The sequence below is a fragment of the Syngnathoides biaculeatus genome, chromosome 10 (assembly GCF_019802595.1).
Source record: "Syngnathoides biaculeatus isolate LvHL_M chromosome 10, ASM1980259v1, whole genome shotgun sequence".
Lineage (NCBI taxonomy): Eukaryota > Metazoa > Chordata > Actinopteri > Syngnathiformes > Syngnathidae > Syngnathoides > Syngnathoides biaculeatus.
Window position 1 is genome coordinate 20,018,368 of NC_084649.1, and position 21,884 is coordinate 20,040,251.

General features: G+C 43.3%; 3 protein-coding genes across 8 annotated transcripts; 1 reads left to right on the top strand and 2 right to left on the bottom strand.

Annotated features, from left to right (window-relative positions):
* Positions 1–125: 125 nt before the first annotated feature.
* Positions 126–8,094, bottom strand: LOC133507556 (dynein axonemal heavy chain 12-like). The gene is made up of 12 exons (XM_061832727.1): positions 7,862–8,094; positions 7,291–7,337; positions 6,929–7,063; positions 6,684–6,842; positions 6,371–6,616; positions 4,438–4,609; positions 3,568–3,673; positions 3,324–3,503; positions 2,040–2,168; positions 1,835–1,963; positions 1,606–1,759; positions 126–393 (listed from the first exon to the last, which is right to left on the bottom strand). The coding sequence occupies exons 1-12, from the start codon at positions 8,005–8,007 to the stop codon at positions 218–220; spliced, it is 1,779 nt and encodes a 592-aa protein (XP_061688711.1). The 5' UTR covers positions 8,008–8,094; the 3' UTR covers positions 126–217.
* Positions 8,095–9,688: 1,594 nt separating this feature from the next.
* Positions 9,689–11,655, bottom strand: rps23 (ribosomal protein S23). Its single transcript, XM_061832734.1, has 4 exons — positions 11,518–11,655; positions 10,251–10,410; positions 9,966–10,086; positions 9,689–9,875 (listed from the first exon to the last, which is right to left on the bottom strand). The coding sequence occupies exons 1-4, from the start codon at positions 11,519–11,521 to the stop codon at positions 9,729–9,731; spliced, it is 432 nt and encodes a 143-aa protein (XP_061688718.1). The 5' UTR covers positions 11,522–11,655; the 3' UTR covers positions 9,689–9,728.
* On the top strand, positions 10,373–20,794 carry atp6ap1la (ATPase H+ transporting accessory protein 1 like a). Of its 6 annotated transcripts, none has more exons than XM_061832730.1 (7): positions 10,373–10,513; positions 13,725–13,747; positions 14,731–14,858; positions 15,940–16,094; positions 16,903–16,953; positions 17,745–17,982; positions 19,577–19,926. In XM_061832730.1, the coding sequence occupies exons 1-7, from the start codon at positions 10,509–10,511 to the stop codon at positions 19,832–19,834; spliced, it is 858 nt and encodes a 285-aa protein (XP_061688714.1). In that variant the 5' UTR covers positions 10,373–10,508; the 3' UTR covers positions 19,835–19,926. The 6 variants fall into 6 exon arrangements, with proteins under 6 accessions (XP_061688714.1, XP_061688713.1, XP_061688712.1 ...); XM_061832729.1 differs by lacking the exon at positions 10,373–10,513 and adding an exon at positions 20,778–20,794 and having other exon boundaries at positions 13,004–13,747; positions 19,577–19,857; XM_061832728.1 differs by lacking the exon at positions 10,373–10,513 and having other exon boundaries at positions 13,004–13,747.
* Positions 20,795–21,884: the final 1,090 nt, after the last annotated feature.

A 21,884-nucleotide genomic window follows, 5' to 3' on the forward strand; every position in this document is an offset into this window, starting at 1 on the left:
ATGTTGTCTACTTTGAGATATTACTCGAATTTTTTTGTAATTGTTTTTTTTTTTTTTTAAGTGGTTACTAGTCAAATTTGACAAAAAAAAGGTTTTTGGTCATCATCAAACGAGGGGTTATTAATATAATTACATATCTGGAAAGCCTTAATATAAGGGTTTTAATTAGCCACATGACTCAATGTGTTTTGTAGCAAAAAAAAAAAAAAAAGATGAATCACGTGTGCGCATTCTCCAGTTGTCCGTGCAGGTCATACTCGCGGTACAGGACGTAATCCTTGAGCGGGCGCGGCAGCGGCAGGAAGCTCATGAAGACGGGCGAGCGCAGGCGCAGGCGGCCCAGGCAGCCGCGGATGCGCAGGCGGCACAGGTGCTGCAGGCTGCGGGCGTTCTCTGCGGGCCGAGCACACGGTTCGCCACTGCGTTAGGTACGCCCGCCTGCACACTCGCACGAATCGCGGGGTAGCGCGGAAGAGCTCGGAAACGCCTTCGCTGCCATTGACGGCTTTACAAGTCAAATGTTAATAACTAGAAATGGGGCAATTACTGAGTTTTTGTTACAAATTGAGAACATTGGATTGTGTAAATGAAATATAATGGATATACAATTCATTTGATATAAATAACATCGCAAAACTAAAGTATAATACACAAGACATTTTGTGTCCAACATTGATCTGTATGAATTGTAAGGTGAATTAATAATTATAAAAAGCAATAACAGTACTTTTAAAAATTTGACTTAAAATTCTTCGGCACTCACTGAAATGGATCGGAATTCATTTTATGTATTTTAACACCAAAGAGTGGTTAGAAGCAGAGTACAAATCTTGTAAAAATTTCTATTTTCCGTGAATTTAAAATATTTGTGATACAGAATAAGTATAATGTAAAAAAAAAAAAATGTAAAAATGGTAATGATAAATTAATTAGAAAACTATGCTAAGGGGCACTCAAAGACAACAATTTCAAACTAGAATTATTTTTTCCAAGTGAAAGACATTTAAAATGTTCTATCTATTACTTCTTAATATACAAAATGATTTTAACGACATTTCAGTTATGATCTCAGGCGTACCTAATAATGTGGCCCGCTTTTTTCCGTGAATTTAAAATATTTGGCATTTGTGATACAGAATAAGTATAATGTAAAAAAAAATGTAAAAATGGTAATGATAAAGTAATTAGAAAAGACAACAATTTCAAACTATAATTTTTCCCAAATGAAAGACATTTAAAATGTTCTATTTATTACTGCTTAATATACAAAATGATTTTAACGACGTTTCAGTTATGAGCTCAGGCGTACCTAATAATGTGGCCCGCTTTTTTCCGTGAATTTAAAATATTTGGCATTTGTGATACAGAATAAGTATAATGTAAAAAAAAAAAATGGTAATGATAAAGTAATTAGAAAACTATGCTAAGGGGCACTCAAAGACAACCATTTGAAACTATAATAATTTTTTTTCTAATTAAATTTAAAATTTTCCAATATTCATATTTATTAGATTACAGTTTAATATACAACGCTTTTAATGGCGTTTCATTTATGATCTCCGGCGTGCCTAATGATGTGGCCCGTGCGTTCGTGTTGTAGTTCACCTTGCAGCCTGCAGATGTCGCCCCACTGCTGCTGCTCCATGACCGCCGCCTTGAGTTTGCCGCACAGGGTGACGTGATCCACGTAGTCCAGCAGAACCCGGACCACGTGACCCGACAGGTGCTTGAGCCACGACACCGTGATCACCTCGCAGAACTGATGCACACGCGTGGCGTTTTAGCGACGACGCGCGGGTGTATTTGTGTGTGTGTGTGTGTGTCCGCGACCTACCATGGTGTCTTTGATGACGGTGTTGGTCCAGCCTTCGTAGTCCTCGGGAACGTGCGATCCGTTGCCGTAGGGACAGTCGAAGCATCGCTCCACGTCGTAACCGTAGTTGCACAGCATCCTCACGACCACCTGGCACGTTCACGCACGTCACGGTCCCGTCCCACCGAAGCGAAGACGGCGAGGGGAAGGTCGGGTCGGGTCGCACCTCGTCGTTGAGCGCGTACTGCAGGGCCGACGGGAAGTGCGTGGTGTTGATCCGGGAGTAAAAGTTGACGTTGGCGCCGTATCGCAGCAGCGCGCGGATCAGGTCGTAGTTGCCGAGGCGCAGGGCCACCTGACAAGACCAGACGCGCATTAACAAAAGAGCCATCCGTCCATTTTCTTTGATGCTCATCCTCACAAGGGGCCATTTAGAGTGACCAATGCACGTTGCATGTTTTTGGGGTGTGGGAGGAAACCCACGTAGGCACGGGAAGAATATGCAAACTCCGCACACGTCCACATCCACTCCGGGATCGAACCCGGGCCGTCAGAACTGTGAGGCGAACCCGTTCCAGCTGCCTTAACAATAGATAGTTTAAAAAAAAAAAAAAAACTTTAATTTGAGTTGTCGCTGCATGTACTTTGCGCTCCTCTGATTTGTGACAGCAATAGTAGCCAACCGTGATTCATTTTTAATATTTAATTTTTCATTTTTAATATTTGGTATCACTCTTACTACCTTGTTTAACGTATTTTTTTCTTTATGGCCAAACCATGTGGAATCATTGTTTTTATCCCTGTCACAGGTCGAATTTGCCCCCCCCCCTCCCCCCAAAAAATGGAATTCATTATTTATTACCATAACAATTATACTACTCTTGTTCGCCAGTCTATGGCATTTTGCGTTATATGTAAGCATTTTGCTAGTAGACTTTCACAACCAGGCAGCACGGTGGCCTCGCAGTTCTGAGGGCCCCGGTTCGGTCCCAGCCCCACCTGTGTGGAGTTTACATGTTCTCCCTGTACTTGGGTGTTTTTTTTTCCGGGCTCTCCGGTTTCCTCCCACACCCCAAAAACATGTAACATTAATTGGACACCCTAAATTGCCCCGAGGTGTGATTGCTAGTGCGGGTGTTTGTCTTTATGTGCCCTACGATTGGCTGGCAACAGTTGAGGGTCTACACCGCCTCCTGCCTGTTGACAGCTGGGATAGGCTCCAGCACTCCTTGTGAGGATAAGCAGCTAAGAAAATGGATGGATGGTATCACTCTTATTACCTTGTTTAACATTTGTGGAATCATTGTTTTTATTCCTGTCACAGGTAGAATTTGTCCGTCCCAAAAAATGACATGCGACAATTTAAGGTACACAGTTTACATTATTATACTTTTTTTTTTTTTTTTTAGTAACATTTTGGGGTCCTTACGCCAGCAAAATAATTTTAGATCTTGAAAGCTGTGTCGTACTCTGTTGCACATTGACGGTTCCGCCCTGGCCTCCGAGATACCTGCAGACACTTGACGGGGTCCTGGTTGGTCATGGCGCCGGCCTCCAGCAGGAGGCCCGCCGACGGCAGGTCGTTGTTGGACACGGCGAAGAAGAGCGCCGACTTCCTTTCGTCGTCGTAGCCGCGCCGCACGCACGGGTGCAGCATGAAGTTGGGGTCGAAGCCCGCGTCCAGCAGCGCCTGGCGGGAAACGCCGTCAGCGGGCGGTTCACGTACGACGGCGTGCGCGCCCGGGCGTACAGACCTTGATGCAGTGAGCGTGGCCCCCGGCGGCCGCGCAGTGCAGCGGACTCATTCCGCTGTTGTAAACGTCTTCCGTGGAAGTTGCCGGAATCAGCAGCTGCAGGGCTCTGGGTCGCACAGTATCGCGGCACAGCGGTAACTGATATGCACTAGCGAGTGGAATCAAGTACGGTGGGATCAAGATGAAAATGAAATGGGAGGGGGCGGGGGGGCACCGTACAACGTGCAACCCGGGATATCATCTAGTACACGGGTGTGAAACTCAAGGCCCGGGGGCCAGATCCGGCCCGCCACATGATTTTAGGTGGCCCGCGAAGCCAAATCTAAAGTTTCCATTTCCGTGATTCCAAAATTGTCATACAAACGATCAAGCTTTTTTTTTTTTTTTTTTGTGGTAACAAACATCCATCCATCCATTTTCTTTGCCGCTTATCCTCACAAGGGTTGCGGGGAATGCCGGAGCAAATCCCAGCTGTCATTGGGCAGGAGGCGGGGTACACCCTGAACTGGTTGCCAGCCAATCGCAGGGCACATTGAGACAGACAACAGCCGCACTCAAAATCACACCAATGGGCAATTTCGAGTGTCCAATTAATGTTACATATTTTTGGGATGTGGGAGGAAACCAGAGTGCCCGGAGAAAACCCACGCAGGCACGGGGAGAACATGAAAACTCCACACAGGTGGGGCCTGGGATCGAACCTGGGACCTCCGAACTGTGAGGCCAAGGCTCTGTCAGCTGAGCCCACCGTGCCGCCGTAAACAAACATGAAAAAATGAGTTTGACACCCCTGATCTAGTATCTTTGCAGTGGTCGCGATACTACAGTAAATCCGAAGTAATCTGTTATCCGCGGTGTGCGCAGACTGACCGCAGGTGCCCCCTGTGCGCGGCGCGGTGCACGGGCAAGTGGCCGCTCTGCTTGGCCACGTTGGCGTCGGCGCCGTACTCCAGCAGCAGCGCCACCAGCGCCGCGTCGCCGCTGGCGCACGACTCGTACAGCACGGACGCGTCGTCCTGAGCCTGCGACAGGACGTCCGCTCCTGCCGCAACGGCAAGAAAATAATATTATAGTAGCCACGGTAGGTTCTAGAATACTTAGTAGGTATGTGTAATAATGGCAGTAGTACAAAAACAGAGTCATTATTAGTAATATTAGTTGTGGTACGGTAGTTGTAGTTATTGTTGATCACAGTGGTTGTGATAGTTATACATATTTGTAGGAGTTGATAGTAGAACTGTAGTAGTAATAATATTCGTTGAGTGGTAGCAGTAGTTTTTGTTGTTAGTAGTTGTACTACTGGTTATTATTGGTTGTGGTTCTGCTCGGTCGTATTACTCTTAACAGGTTTTAGCATGTTTCTTAGTAGGGGTATTAGTATTAGTTACAAAAAAACTGATCGTGTAGTGGTGGTGGTAGCACAAGTAGTAAGTACCGTAATTTCCGGTCTATAAGCCGCTACATTTTTCACATGTTTTCAACCCATCAGTTTATTTTATCTAATTAATAATCTAATTTGTGCATTTTTTTCTAACGGCCGGGAGTGGAAAAGGTAAGAGTGAGACCTGTGGAATATATGTGGCGAGGAAGTCACTTTTACCAGTGCAACCCTGTTAGCGCTGCACTAGCATGTTGTTTTATTTTTTTAACCGGCGCTATTAGCGCGCGGCGCTAGCGTTAGCATGGGGTGCTAGCGTTAGCTCGGGGCACCAACGTGTTACTGCTATGTCTCAGTGATTTTTTTTTTTTTTTTTTTACCAGTATGTTTTATTTTTTTAACCCGCCCTGTTAGCGCGCGGCGCTAGCGTTAGCATGGGGTGCTAGCGTTAGCTCGCGGCACCACCATGTTACTGCTATGTCTCAGTGATTTTTTTTTTTTTTTTTTTTTTTTTTTTTACCAGTATGTTTTATTTTTTTTTTAACCCGGCCTATTAGCGCGCGGCGCTAGTGTTAGCGCGCGTGGTGCTAGCATTAGCGCGCGGTGCTAGCGTGTTACTGCTGTGTCTCAGTGATTTTTTTTTTTTTTTTTTTTTAACCAGTATGTTTTATTTTCTTAACCCGCCGCGGTTAGCGCACAGCGCTAGCGTTAGCATGGGGTGCTAGCGTTAGCTCACGGCGCTAGCGTTAGAATGGGGTGCTAGCGTTAGCTCGCGGCACCAGCATGTTACTGCTATGTCTCAGTGATTTTTTTTTTTTTTTTTTACCAGTATGTTTTATTTTTTTAACCGGCCTATTAGCGCGCAGCGCTAGTGTTAGCGCGCGTGGTGCTAGCATTAGCGCGCGGTGCTAGCGTGTTACTGCTGTGTCTCAGTGATTTTTTTTTTTTTTTTTACCAGTATGTTTTATTTTCTTAACCCGCCCTGTTAGCGCGCAGCGCTAGCGTTAGCATGGGGTGCTAGCGTTAGCTCGCGGCACCAGCATGTTACTGCTATGTCTCAGTGATTTTTTTTTTTTTTACCAGTATGTTTTATTTTTTTAACCCGGCCTGTTAGCGCGCGGCGCTAGTGTTAGCGCGCGTGGTGCTAGCGTGTTACTGCTGTGTCTCAGTGATTTTTTTTTTTTTTTTACCAGTATGTTTTATTTTCTTAACCCGCCCTGTTGGCGCGCGGCGCTAGCGTTAGCATGGGGTGCTAGCGTTAGCTCGCGGCACCATCGTGTTACTGCTATGTCGGCTATGTAGTAGCGTTGGTAGTTGTTGTTAGAAGTGTAAGTTGTCAGTAGTAATAATAGCAGTGTAATGCAGTACTGCATTAGTCGTTCCTTTGGATTTTTGTTTGCATGTCCCGGATGTGTTTGCGGTCACCTTCCCTGAGGAGGACCTCGACCACCTCCAGGTGTCCCGCCTGCGCGGCCAGAGCCAGCGGCGTCAGCCCGAAGCGACTGCGGGCGTCGGGCGCCGCCCCGGCCTTCAGCAGCAGGCGCGCCATCTCGACGGAGCCCAGCCGCGAGGCCTCGTGGAGCGGCCGCCGGTCGTGGGGGCCCGCCAGGTCGACGGCCGCGCCCCTCCGGAGCAGCAGCCCGGCCAGGGTCGGGCAGCCGTCACGCACCGCTGCGGAAATCGCATTTTCCACTTTTCTGTCTGTGCGTAAGGCAAAAGGTGCTCGGGTCCAGCCTACCTACGAGCAGCGGCGAATCCTGGTCCCGGTTCTGCGTATCGGGCGGGGCTCCGCATCTAAGCAGGAAGTCTGCGTTGTCCAGGAGGCCTCGCGCCACGGCAAGGAAGAGCGGCGTCTCGCCACGCGCCGTCCGATGCTCCACGGCGTTCTCGCCCGAAGCTGAAGGTAGTTTCATCTGAGGCGAGCGGGGCGAAAAAAAAAAAAAAAAAAAACGGGACCGGTTCCCGTGCCGGTCTGATACAGACCTGCGTATGTGAGCTCCAGGACGGTTTGGTTGCTCTGGACCGAAGCCTCGTGGAGGGCCGTCCATCCTCGGCTGTCGGTTTGGAAGAAAACGTCTTTGTGGTTGACGCTCAGCTCCTCCACCAGCTTCTCCTGGCCTGAGTGGCATCCGGACCGGATTACAGTACTTCAGGTATTAATACAACTGCTTCGTGGCCGGAAAAATAATGCGATCATCACTGCATCCGTTTTCTTCACCGCTTATCCTCACATGTTTTTTTTTTTTTTTTACTTCTTTCTAACTTATCTTTTGGCCAACACTGTATATCGGTCAGAGTGTCAAGGCGTATCGCGATACAGTGCCAAGTATTTGATATCGCCTTACCTTGCCTTATTGCGGTGAATATGGAGACGCTGTCTGCATCGTTAGAGCTGAAAAAAAATAATCAGATTTAATTCAAATTGGCGTAATCTTGAAAGTTGTTTATTCCAAATAAAAATACAGAGAATACTCGGTTCTCGAACAAATTGGTTTTCAAACAAAAATTTTGACTTTTTTTTTTTTTCGGTTTTCGAATGAAAATTGGTACTCGAACGCCCCAAGACAAAACCCGAAAATAACATAACACGTAGGGCCAGACCAGCTGACCCGCCCACGACGCGCTTTGTTATTGTGAATTTGAACGCCCCTCTCTGACAAAACATAAAAAATAAATATATTTCTTAAAATATTTTATTATATAAAGTATTTAAACTACACATGTATTCCCACTGTGCAGTTTATTATCAAAAAAAGCGAAAAAAAAATGCTTTAAAAAGCCAAACTTTTTAGGCTTGGAACGCATTATTTCTTTTTCCATTCGTTGTAATGAGAAATATTGATTCGGTTTTCGAACAAATCACTTCTGGAATGGATTGTAGTCGAGAACCAAGGCTGTACGGTCGTTAAAATCAACCTGTGTGTTGTTGTGGAACTTGTGAGGACTCGCTTGTGTTTGTTGGCGTCCATCAGGCTTTGTTGGATCGTATACTGCACGGCTGCGTCGTCTTCATCCTCCTCCTCTTCCTCCTCACCCCTCATCACTAATGCTTTGAATTCCATGCTTAAGAGTCATAATTTTGGAAAATGTACATTTGCAGAAACTGGACAAAATTATTATTTTTACTTTTATTCTTTGCAAACAAGTTTTTTTTTTCAGGACAAAAAGCACAAAGTACAAATTTCGTAAATTCCTTCACATTTTACTGAACAAAAAATGTTTTAATTTGGAGGGAAAAAAGCAGGTATATAAATTTTATGGAAAAAAATGTGCTTCAGCTAAAATATTCTCATTGTTTTTAATCTAAAAAAAATGGCAATCTTTTGAAGCTATAGAAATGTTTTATTTTATCTAAAATACAAACAACAAACTATGATTTACATGTGAACTTACAGTATCTGAAAAAACTCAGACCAAAGTAATACATTTTTTTCCATCAAACATTTTGAAAATCCCTTTTGCAGCTGGTTTAGTAAACTCATTTTTTTTTTTTTAATCAAATTATTATTACACAGTAGTTACCTTTAGATCGTCTCTGGCCGTCTTTTTCTTTTTCCAGATGGAAAATATCCAAGAGGTTTCTTTACGGCAGCTTGGCTCTTTCAAATCTCATGTCATACTTTTATTCGGAGAAAACATATCTCGACAAAATGAAATAAAAGCTTCGACGTGGCGGCGTTGCTGTGTTGTGATGAGGGCGCGTGCCATCTGTTGCTATATTTAAGCGAGCGAGCCGCTGGTCACATTTCTCCAAGTGCAAAAAGGTCAACTCCGGATTTGACAATTCTTGATTTGTATTTTTTTTTTTTTTTCAAATTTACTTTCAGTATTCAAGTTATGCATGTGAGCCTTGGAGCTCACCAAAAATTGCACCATTTAACTTTTTTTTGAAGTAGCTTTTTCTTTTGCAACCAAGCATGTAGTCGAGTACTACCTATATTCATCTTGGCACAATGTCCTAAAATTGCTGCAGCCAGTAAGCCAATATTTTGACAATATTGCGTGAAACATGCTGATTCCAAAAGGTCTCTGTTCCACATTTTTTTAAATATTTATTCTTAAACTTCACTGTTGTGTACAGCACTTTGGTCAATTGTGTAATGAAAGTGCTTTATAAATAAAATTTGGATTAGATCAGTAGTCAGTCTATTGCGACACTGACTGTCCTACACTGGCAAAATTTATTTCATATTTTTTTTTTTAACAGGAAAACCTAGTTAATTCAGAATAATAAAAAAATGGAAATGTTTAAAAAAAAATCAAAATTGAGTTTTTGAAAATTGTATCCAATTTAAAAAAAGTTTTTTTTTAACCACCCAAGGTATGCATAGAAAGCATATATATATATATATACTTTTCCTTTCAGCTTGTCCCATTAGGGGTTGCCACAGTGTGTCATCTTTTTCCATCTAAATGTATATATACACGTGTATACACATAATATATATATATCCCAAAATACTAGTATTAAATAACACTATTAATCTCCAATCATGAACTTTAGTTTGTTTTAATAGTAAAACTGCTTCAGAAAAATGCCTCCATTTTTTTTTAAACATCTGAAAAAGCTAAAATTGCTTTTTCCCTGTTGAACATTTTGTGCAGTAAACTGAATAGTTGTCACGTGCAACTTCAGAACTGTATTTATTTTTTTTTGTCAAATGCATGTAACGACACATTTTTTCCGCGTGGATAAATGAGCAGTCCTCAAAAAGAGACGAAAACCCAGCAGACGTGAAAATGTGAAGTGAAGGCATTTATTTCCTTTGCCGGCGGCCTCTTTTTATGACCTGGGTCTCTCCTTCTTGCCTTTGTAGAGCGCCAGCAGAGACACGTTGGCCACCTTGACCACCTTGAAGCGAACTCCGGGGATGTCTCCCACGGCGTGCCCCTTACGACCGAAACCCGCCACCAGGACCTCGTCGTTCTCCTGCGGACGGAAACGGCGCAAGCCGGAGAAATTAGGAGACGTTAAAAAAACGAGAGAGACTGCGCCGAATTTGGACTGCCGACCAATCACCTCGATGAAGTTGAGGCAACCGTCGTTGGGGACGAAGGCGGTGATCTTCTTGCCGTTCTTGATGAGCTGGACCCTCACGCACTTCCTGATGGCCGAGTTGGGCTGCTTAGCCTCCACGCCGCTGCGCGCGCGAACAGTTGGTTAAGTACACGCTTGAGAACTACATCAGTCTTATACACCAGCGATGGCGGATTCCCGTAGTTGGGGATTTTTAGAGACCCAATTCAGTTATTCACAGAACTCTATTTCGGGTGGATCTGTTTTTGTGTGTGTGCGTGTACGTACACTTTCTCAAGCACGATCCCTTTGGCGTGAGAAGCCCCCCCGAAAGGGTTGGCTTTGAGGGCGGTGCCCAGGTGGGCCTTCTTGTACTGCTTGTCGTGCCATTTCTGCTCACGGCGGTGATTGCGGAGCTTCCTGGCTGTGCGCAGACCACGACACTTTCCTGCGGGGAGGAGTTTACACGCCGTTCAAGATACACAAGACCGAATCGAAGAAATCTCGAGGAGGTCGTGACAACGCGGGACGACTTGTGACTCTACAATGGGGTAAGCGTTATTTTCAATTCACGTGCGCAACTCCAAAATTCATTTTAGAGTTGTTTGAAAACCACTGAACAAATTCAAATTAAAAAAAAAAAAAAAAGTTACCAAAGCTAATTTTTCCCCCCAAAAATTCAGATCCCTTTTATAAATTTAACCTTTTTAAAGGCATAACTTAAATAACTACACTAAATCTTTAAATTGGGAAACAAAACTAATTAACAACCGTCTAAAAAAATTTCGAGTTTCGGGGCCTGAAAAAGTCACAAAAAGTGCATAAAATACATCTTCCTCCAAAAGAAAATATTAAAAATATGGATACATTTGACATTTCATGGTTTTACATTCCAACTTTTCAGAATTTTTTCCCCATTCTCTACAAACAATTAAGTTCCGAATAAAAAGCACAATTCAAATTTTAAAACGGAATTGTTAATTAAAAATGATTTTTAATGCAGAAACTAGGTTCCATTGTTTTTTATTGCCTATGTACATTTATGTACTTTTGACTCCACAACAGACTACTATTTAAGGAGTAACTTGCATTGCTTCTCATTTTCCATCAGTATGAACCATTAAATATATTACAACAACAATAATTAAGATACAGAAAGGTCTAAACCTTAGCTAACCGACTGTCAAGTTGAATCTCTGGTGACTAACACCACGTCACCGTTAATCTTGGACATCAACAATAATACTTAAGTTACAAAAATAGTTTAAGTTGGTTTAAATATGACGATACGTTCCGTTTGTCACATTTTAAGTGCATATTTGAGCTAGCCGCACCAAGCTAAGATGCTAACTAGCTGAGCGGACGCGTTATGGCCGTCGCACGTTGCCGACGCGAGACAAGGAAATTTCTCCGTTTCCACGCCACGTTAGCAGGTTTTTTCCGCTCGCAAAATACATCAAAACGGCACATAAAGTGTTCATGGAGCGCGTCGTTACGACAAATGGACAAAGTGGTGAGAATTGGTGTGTGAAAAAGGCGAAAGTTGTCAACGTACCCATGATTGCGGGAGCGAGTCTGGGATGGAAAGGAAAGACCCAAGATGCACCGCGGCAAACTGCCCGCTCGCAGGACCCCGGCACAGGCGCTGGCGCTTAACGCCTGATTGAAATGCTGATTGTTCTCGTTGAGTGTTGTGTACTGAGCGAGAATAAAAAAAATTCTGAAATTCATGTCTACATCGCCCCCCCCCCCAAAAAAAAATATTCTCATGGGATCAAAGCAAATAAAATGCAAAAATCTCCATTTGACAATGCATTCGTGACATCTAGAGTTCCCTGTAAAATATTCAACTGTATTCTAGTGTACAGATTTTTGTCATCAATGCGGAAAATGTAATATCACGGGTGTCTTGACATCTGTTTTCTGATTGGTTCCTTCCTGAGTCTGTAGAGGATGGGGGGGGGCGGGGGGGGGGTCAACATGAAATGTGTTGATTAAAGTAGATTAGAGTGGAGGGGGGCGTGTGTGTGCTGGCATCCTCGGGCATCGGCGCCCAGCACAGCGATGGCTCCCAAACGTCCAGAATCCTCGCGCAGCATCCTCCTGCCCGTCGCTGCCATTCTCCTTTTCCAGCCGGCGTCGGCGTCTTGCCGTCATCCAGCTGACAGGTAGGCGACGACACGCAACACCTGCGCCGACGCTCATCCCCTCTTTGCTTTGCCACGTCGTTCTGCATCTTTGCTTTGTTGCATATTCCTCCTCAAAAGTCACGAGTCTATTCAAAAACGCCCCAAAATGTAGGAAAGGGGGAATAGAATTGTGATTTGAGACCCCCCCCTCCATCCTCATATTTACTCAATAATGTAAACATTTGAATAGGGTAATTTATTTGTTGTAAATTATGTTGCACAAATGCAGTATAGTAATACAAAAATTAAAACATAATACACTAGAATAGTATAAAAAATTAACAATAAATTCCCAACACAATTTTCATAAAAATAGAAGACAACAGCATGATGCTGTATTTGTGTCCAGATTTTTATGAATTTATTCCCGCACTACATGGTACATCTCAAATAATGTATTTAACCCTTTCCAGGCAGGGGTTGTAATATAATCGAAAGTTTTAAGTCCAGAGTGTCATTTTCTGAAAGTATCAGATTTTTCTCTCTGCAAAATTTTATTTGGTCCAGAGAGGGTTAACATCTTATAATAGATTTTAGATAAATATTTTTCTATTTTACCTGTGTTGGAAATCATGTAAAACTCAATTGTTTAAAAACTGAAGGTACAGTGAAAAAATAAATACTATAAATATATATATAAAGCCTAAAAGAAACAAAATATTTACAATTGAAATATTCCATACTCAAATGCTGTCGCTGGTCAGAAAACGAGCAGTAAGAAATGGAAATTTCTGACGTCCGGCAATATTTGCTATATATAAGGTCGTTTTGTGTGTGTGTGTGTGTGTGGTGTGTGTGTGTGTGGTGTGTGTGTGTGGTGTGTGTGTGTGTGTGTGTGTGTGTGTGGTGTGTGTGTGTGTGTCTCAATCCTGCTATGCCAGCGACGTATTGTGACAGGCAAAACAATTAAATGCACTTCCAATTGATCCTCTAATGACTAATAAATCATTAAATATTGGAAACAAAAAATATACCGGATCTCTACCATTTGAGTAAATCGAGTATTTATATCAATCACAGTTAAGTTGTGCAGTAGCAATGAGTATGTCGTAGTAATAAATCTGATTTGCTTCCCGAGGAGAGTTTGAATGTGGAATATTGTGCATTATGATGATTGGTTCAACCACAAATCGGGGGGGAAAAAAAAAGCATTTTACTTGTGTGTATTAACGGCAATTGAACGCTGACGTTTGTGGGCCGCCTCGCGTTCACCTTATACAGCTGTCGGCGGAAGAAGATGCAAAATCTCCAGCTGGCTGCGAGCATCCTGTCTGTGTGTTTGGAGGATTACATAATCCATGCAATCCCCCCCCAGCCCCCTCTACCCTCAATCTGCACTGGATTGACCCACTAAATCACAGTAGTTCCAGTAGTTTTGTTTGTTGCTGGGTTGAGGAGGATTTGACCAAAGTAATCAATGTGGGCAAAAAAAAAAAAAACATTGATTAATACGGTACGCAGATGCATTGTGGGTACACAACTGCTGTGAATTCCACTGGTCCTGTGGGATATTTCTACATGAAGGTCAAACAGTGTTGAAAATGTCTTCAAATTTTGTTCCATCTTTTTACAGTGCTGCTACGTCTCCAGTGCGTGGTGAGTACGTGCATTTGCACAACGTCCTTTGTGAAATCATAAATGTCAAATCACAACAGGCAGCCATGTTCTAGTCTTCTTGTTTGTTTTGGGTTTTTTTTTCGGGTGCACTTTTCAGCGTCGAGTTTTCCAGAGATTTGTGGGTATCCTCGAAATCTGACGGAAACATACAGCACACTTTAAAAATGAAGATAGTTTATGTACCGGATTTGGCGTCAACAAGTTGAGATAGGCGGCACGGTGGAGCAGGTGGTAAAGGATTGGCCTCACAGTTCTGAGGTCTCGGGTTCAATCCCGGACCCACCTGTGTGGAGTTTGCATGGTCTCCCCGTGCCTGCGTGGGTTTTCTACGGGCACTCCGGTTTCCTACCACATCCCAAAAACATGCAATAATAATTGGACACTCGAAATTGCTCATAGGTGTGATTTTGAGTGCGGCTGTTGTCTGTCTCAATGTGCCCTGCGATTGGCTGGCAACCAGTTGAGGGTGTACCCCGCCCGGTGCGCACGTTGACAGCTAGGATGGGCTCCAGCATTCCCCGCGACCCTCGTGAGCATAAGGGCAAAGAAAATGGATGGATGGAAGTTAGGATAGTCAGAAAAGACATCAGAGAAGATGACCCCACGTCCGCGGTTCTGTCTGTACGAGTACCACAAGTGGTGGAAGATCACCCTCTAGTGGTACATGAAAGAAGCGCTGCTCAAACTGAAAGTAAACCTGTTTTTAATAAATCACTTTTGCTAAGTACAGTTCAGTAGTAGATAATGTTTAAATGCAATAACTTGCATTCCTAAACTTTTATTGAGGTACAATTTTTATTTAACTTGTGAACAATACAGTACATTAAAATTTTATGTTTTCCTGCATTTAACCACGTTCTTTAAAAAAAAAATACAGTTCAAGTGCACTTAAGGAAGTTTCCATGGACTTTTTCAATATTTTTGAAAAAAAAAATTCTAAAATGTGTTTAATATTCATGCAGATGAAGTGCTGAGAGCGCAAGTGGACGGACAATTGAGGACAGAAGAGAGTTCGACACCAGATGATATCACAAAAGGAAGGAAGTTACTGCAGATGCCAGGAGCTGCACTTCCTTTCCCGCCCCTCAAGGTGGCGTAGACACAAATGAGCATGTAAATCAGTGGTCAAGCAAATTGTAGTTGCGGGTTCCCTCAGAGAGGTATGAAACCTTAAAAACATGTAATCTGCTTTTCATACTCCACACAATGGGCAAATCTATGAGCTTGTTATGCAATCACAAATTGACGGTAATGTGTTTTCAATTATTCATGCTTGGGAGCACAAAAATGCTTGTAATATCTTATCAGTCACTCACATTGGAAAAATGTACGGGTGTGGTCAGTCATGCCCGCAGATATAAAGTTACGGGTGTGTGATCTGTTTGTAATTATGAGTGTACCCCTTTAAGAGCGGAGGGGGGCGGTGTCAGGTAAACTAGGAAGTAGAAGTAGGCTGAGCAGCAGCTCATTTTTAAATACCGTGTGCTTCCGTGTTCATAAAAAAAAAAAAAAAAAGATGTCAGGCTGTGGTTCACTGCTTTGGATCGTTTTTCACATGCGCTGAGTGTGCGCATTTGCGCAGTGGCGCAGCATAGAGGGAACATTGGTCAAGACTACACAAAATATGCGACGTCTTTCAATATCTATGTATTTCTACTCGTAACAAATTTTACGGGCGTGTTTTTCGTGCTCGACTGTGCAGATTTGAGAGTGCGATGGCGGGCGGACGCGTATGCACTCGTCAAATCACAGTGACTGTCTTGTTATTCGTGACATGTGACGATTTGAAATTTTGATAGATTCTCACAAGAATCATGGAAGTTGACTCACGAGATTTGCCTCCCCGGGCCACACAAAATCATGTGGCGGACCGCGTCTCGGCCCCGGGCCTTGAGTTTGACACCTGTGATGTAAACGGATCACATGTAAATATAACATTGGCTGCGTAGCTTAGCATAACATATACACACCCCGTAAGTCATGTAATGTAGCTTAGCATTAACGTGTAAACAGATTTATTACATCAGGTAGTTGTGTTATACCTTTGCCACTGTTTTAAACATAGCTAGGCAATAATATTTAATTTTGGAGCCGTTGTTGTCACAATTTGTATTGTTGCAGAGATCCTTAAGGTCCAGAACTCCTCATGTACCGTTCCTTACCTGCCCCAGGTGTTGTCCAACGGGAGGCCGTGCGTGATGTTCCAGGCCAGGAGACTGTCCCTGCGTTACCAGGGGCAGAAGCAAGTGGACCTGACCGAGCGAGCCTTCTCCCCTCAAAAGTCCGTGGACACCAGCCAGTCGGCGTGCCGCCGCGACAGAGCCACGTACGTACCGCCTTGCGCAGGGCGACGCCTCGGCTTGCGCCGCTCGCACGCAAAGTTTTCAGGATTGGTACCAACTGGCTAACGACTGGAGCAGAGATTGGAAGAGTCACAGAAAGGGATTGAGTTGGATGTCACGAGAAAAATTGTCGCCATTGGAGCTCAATTCGTGCAAAAAAAGCCTCGGATAGCTGGCCGTGTGCATCGCAAAGTTTACGCAAGGTCAAACGAAGTTCACCTGTTACAGGTCAAAGGGCATTTTAGGTTCCCCTGGAAATTTTGCCGCCAAAGCCGAGTATCCCAAACTTTCTTTAGCTCGTATTTACAAAACGGGACTGGGAAAGCTTTTGCGCTCAAAATCTACGTTTGAGTTTTAAAATCAGATACAAAAGTCAAACTGTGGATGATATTAATCTTTATGGAAATGATGCTAAAATGGTTGAATCATCAAGGATCGCGTTCTCAAGTTTTTGAATAATATGAAGAAAATATAATTAACGAGCCAATTATATGATAAAGCAATACCAAGTCATTCAAATGTATGTGTAAAATGATTTTACAATTTTTAAAAATTCTTTACAATAAATGAATTAATTTGACGTTTATTTGAATATAAATCTAGAATATTTATTTTATTTTTTATTATTTGCAGTAAATTAATTAACAAATTACACAAGATGACCAAAAAATTTCAAATGCGTATGTCAAATAATTTATTTTACATTTTTTAAAATTTTAATCACAGTAAATAAATTCCCAACTATTGATTAAAATTCATAACAAATGTTCATGTGTTGTGTGTCCTCTGCAGGCTGGTGATGAGATTCGGCGATGTAGATGATTTAAGAGGCCTCGCCATCAGGTGATATGTTGCCTGTCAATCATCCACTCATACCTCAACGACGTGGCACACGTCACATTAATATTCCATGCATCCATCCATCATCCAAGCCGCTTATGCTCACAAGGGTCGCAGGAAAGCCGGAGCCTATCCCAGCTAGCTTCGGGCGAAAGGCCGACAACACCCTGAACTAGGCGTCAGTCAGTTGCAGGGCCGATACCGACACCGTCACTCAGCGGGACTCGATCCCACGCTGCCCGCACCAAAGACAACGAGGCACTCTAAAGCGGCCCCGTCAGCGCACGGCCCGATTCACACCACGGTTGTCGAGTCAGATTTTAAAATTAAATTACATACTTTGATTATCCGTCGTTCTCCACATGACGTGCGCAAACTTGTGGGCGACGAGGCGCTCTGAAGCGGCCACGCCAGCGAATTATTCGACGGAAAGCTGTTTTTGAACATGTCTTCACAAGTGCACGTCACAGTTGCGCCACATAACCGCTGATGATGGAAGTTCTTAAGTGGCGACTTGTGCAAGTGCATCACATGGGACTGCTGTAGCCACGCCCCCAAAACGCTGAAAAAGTCTTTTACGCCGCTGTATGTCTCCACAATTGCGTACTACACAGTTTTCAGTCTTTGCAGCAATTATTAATTTTTTTGGCTTTGTGGTATATTGCCCCTAATGTCAAACTGGTACATTTATATTTAACTTTAAAGCTTTCATACAGAGATTTGCATGATTTTCATGTCCAACTTGTCTTCACCGTTGTCTTTTACACGGAACCCAGCAAAAATGTTCTCCCCAGGCTGCAGCTGTCCAACACCTTCTACGAGGCGTCGGGCCAGTGGTGGTTTTCCGTGGACAGCGTCTCGGTGGTCTACAACGCCTCGCAGGAAGCCGTGTTCAACGCCAGCGACGTATACGCGCCGTCCTCGTCCTCGTATCACTGCGCCCACGTCAGCAGCCTGGATCGCCACAGCGCCCTCCTGAGGCCCGGCAGCGACAACGCCCGCCGCTGGACTCTCACCTTCGTCGACTTCCAGGTGACATCCTGACCCGTCTTCGACCTCCTTTGTGCAAATGTACTCTTCGGTCAGGTGTTAGACTACGCTGGGATGAATCCAAACATGATGTGGCATTTCACAATAAAAACCACTCATTGTATATGCGATTAGCAAGTACCGTAATTTCCGGTCTACAGAGTGCACCTGATTATAAGCCTCACCCAGTACATTTGTAAAGGAAATACCATTTGGTACATACTGTATATAAGCCGCACCTGTGTAAAAGCCGCAAGTGCCAACATCGAAACCTACTTTGAAACACAATATATTTACAAAGAAAGACAATACACAGAGAGGTTAACGCTAGCACCACGCGTGCTAACGCTAGCGCTGTGCGCTAACAGGGCCGGTTTAAAAAAAAAACATACTGACGAAAATCACTGACACAGGGCAGTAAACATGAGATATTTACAAAGAAAAGACAGTACACAGAAAGAGTTTTCAAAGTCTTAATACCTTAGCTTAGCCTAACATAGCAACAACACGGTAGCACGAACAGGGCTAGTAAAACAAAATAAAATGAAAAAACATACCGGTAAAAAAAAAAAAAAAAAAGCCCCAGCAGCTACACAGTATAAGTACGGTAGCATAGCACTAACAGAGCCAGTTTAAAAAAAAACAACAACAAAAACCTAAATCGCTGAGACGCGGCAGTAACACAGTCACAACACGCTACCACAGGGCTATCGCTAGTGCAGTGCCAACAGGGCCGGTTAGAAAAAATAAACCTAAATCACTGAGACGCAGCAGTAACACAGCAGCAACATGCTACCACAGCGCTAACGCCAGCGCAGCGCTAACAGGGCCTGTTAAACAAAAAAACATACTCGTAAAAATCACTGAGACACGGCAGTAACACATTAGCAACATACTAGCACAGCGCTAACAGGGCCAGTTTAAAAAAAAACAACAACAAAAACCTAAATCACTGAGACGCGGCAGTAACACAGTTACAACACGCTACCACAGGGCTATCGCTAGTGCAGTGCCAACAGGGCCGGTTAGAAAAAATAAACCTAAATCACTGAGACGCAGCAGTAACACAGCAGCAACATGCTACCACAGCGCTAACGCCAGCGCAGCGCTAACAGGGCCTGTTAAACAAAAAAACATACTCGTAAAAATCACTGAGACACGGCAGTAACACATTAGCAACATACTAGCACAGCGCTAACAGGGCCAGTTTAAAAAAAAACAACAAAAACCTAAATCACTGAGACGCGGCAGTAACACAGTTACAACACGCTACCACAGGGCTATCGCTAGTGCAGTGCCAACAGGGCCGGTTAGAAAAAATAAACCTAAATCACTGAGACGCAGCAGTAACACAGCAGCAACATGCTACCACAGCGCTAACGCCAGCGCAGCGCTAACAGGGCCTGTTAAACAAAAAAACATACTCGTAAAAATCACTGAGACAGGGCAGTAACACATTAGCAACATACTAGCACAGCGCTAACAGGGCCGGTTAGAAAAAGAAACATACCGGTAAAATTCACTTCCTCGGCACATATATTCCACCGGGCTCACTCTGACTGACTGTACTTGCTCCCCCGCACCCTCCCTTCCTCAGATCCAGGCCTTCAACGTGACGTCGGGCAGGTTTTCGCCCGTGAGCGACTGCGCCACCTTCCTGACGCCGGCGGTCCTGATGGGTCTGGTGACGTCGCTGATCCTGCTGCTGGTTCTGGCCTACGCGCTGCACCTGCTGGTCCACCTCAACCGCATGGAGGACGACGGCGAGCGCAAAGCCCGCGGCGACTTCCTACCGAGCCCGGAACAGCTGGAACGCTGCTGTGCCGAAAACGCAGCCGAGAAGGATCTTCCCTAAGCAGGATCCGGACTTTCCTGGAGGTTTTGCCGGAATAGCAATCGGTGGATTTGCTTTTCTAAGAAATACAATAAAAAATATTTGTACCTATATTGAGGTGACACCATTTTTTTTCTCATAAAACCGTTTTTAGCTAGGTCAAGGCAATGTTTTCTCTTTTCTAGAAAATGTATTTTTTTTTTTGTTGAAAAATATTTTTTATGCAAAAAATTACAACAATTATTTTAAAAAAACATTTTTTTCTTGAGAAATTACAACTTGGTCAAATTACAACTTTTATTGAAGAATATTTCGGCATTTTTTTTGGGGCAGAATTAGTGAACTTGAACCTGATTAGGGTTAAAGAGTGTTTTCTAGATAAAGGCTTTCTCTTTTATTAAAAAATATTTTTAATAATTACTATTATTTCAGAATATTAATATTAACTTTTAAATGAAAGATAATTAATTTTAAATGACAGCATTTATTGCAGAAAGGATTTTCTTTGCCTTTTTTCTTTTATGGGAGTTTTCTTGAAAAATGCACTGAAACTTTTATTTTTTAAAATTGAACATTTCTTCCTTAAAAATTATGAAAATTGTGAAAAAATACAACTTTATTCCAGAATATTTTGACCGTTTTGAAAAATTGTTTTAAAACTATTATAAATTTTAACGTTTACAATAGAATATATTGCAGACTATCCGACCATTTTTTTCAATTTAACTTTTTCTCGAACAAATGTTAACATTTGAACTTTTTAAAATGTCATTCTAAAAAAAGTTCTTGAAAATGGCAACTGGAAAAAAAATTGTTCCACATATTGAGTGACTTTGTCCTGAAATGGTGTAAAAGGAACGCTGACCACTCAAACTCTGAAACTAAAAATAAAGTCAACTACTCTCCCTTTGAAAATAGACGAATAATCCATCCGTCCATTTTCTTTGCTGTTTATCCTCACAAGGGTTACGGGGGATGCTGGAGCCTGTCCCAGCTGTCAACGGGCAGGAGGCGGGGTACACCCTGAACTGGTCGCCAGCCAATCGCAGTGGACTAATAAAGTAAATGGAAAATGAAAGTTTCATCAGCAGCTGCACTTCCTGTGGACACTGAAATGAGTGAGATCACCCTATCACGATCTTCTTTTCCACAGGGACGATGGAGAGCATCAACCGTGTGGTCCGGCGCCTGCACCACCTCTTCCCCCGAGACCCTGCAACACGCCGTGAGAGCGGCTGAGAGGCAAATCGCTGCCAACAGGGAGGAGACTGCAGAGTCAAAACCAGCCGGCTCGGAGACAGTTTCTTCCACCACAGGCGGTCAGGATGCTCAAGTCCCTCTCGGCTTTCACTCCTTATTATTATCCCTCACTGGCACCCACCACTATTGACTCTAAACCAGGAATGAAGGACATTAAGCACAGTATTCGCCTCGCCCTTACATTAGCTACTGATGCAGCTTTTGTTTTATTAGCCAGATTGACCATATTGTTTATATTTTCGACATCGGGGGTGTCAAACTCATTTTTGTCGCGGGCCACATTGTACTCACAGTTTTCCTCTGAGGGCCGTTAAAACAGTGAAACCGTAAAAATCTTTATTTGGCTTATCATATTAACACATGATATTAATGAACTAGTTTTGGAATCAGAAATCAAGGGTAATGGGTTTTTTCAACTGTTGTCGATTATTGGAATCACAAAAATGCTCGTGATATCTCCAGGTCATCATTCATGATATGACAATTGGAAATTTTTGTCCAGATTTTAACAAAAAGAAATCACGGAAGTTGATACGCATGATTTGCCCACGCGGGCCACATGAAATCATGCGGCGGGCCGGATCTGGCCCCCGGGCCTTGAGTTTGACACCAGTGCTCTACAGTATGAGCCACAATGGACATATTTTAGACAGTCCAGTTTATTAATATTTTATTTACTCAATTTTAACTCTTTCGTCTATTATTCAGATCATATTTAACAATAAAGTTATTTGAAATTGAAGTAGAGTATAAGTAATACATTTTGCCACATGAGTTCATCTTACATCAACTTGACCAAATCACGTTTTTT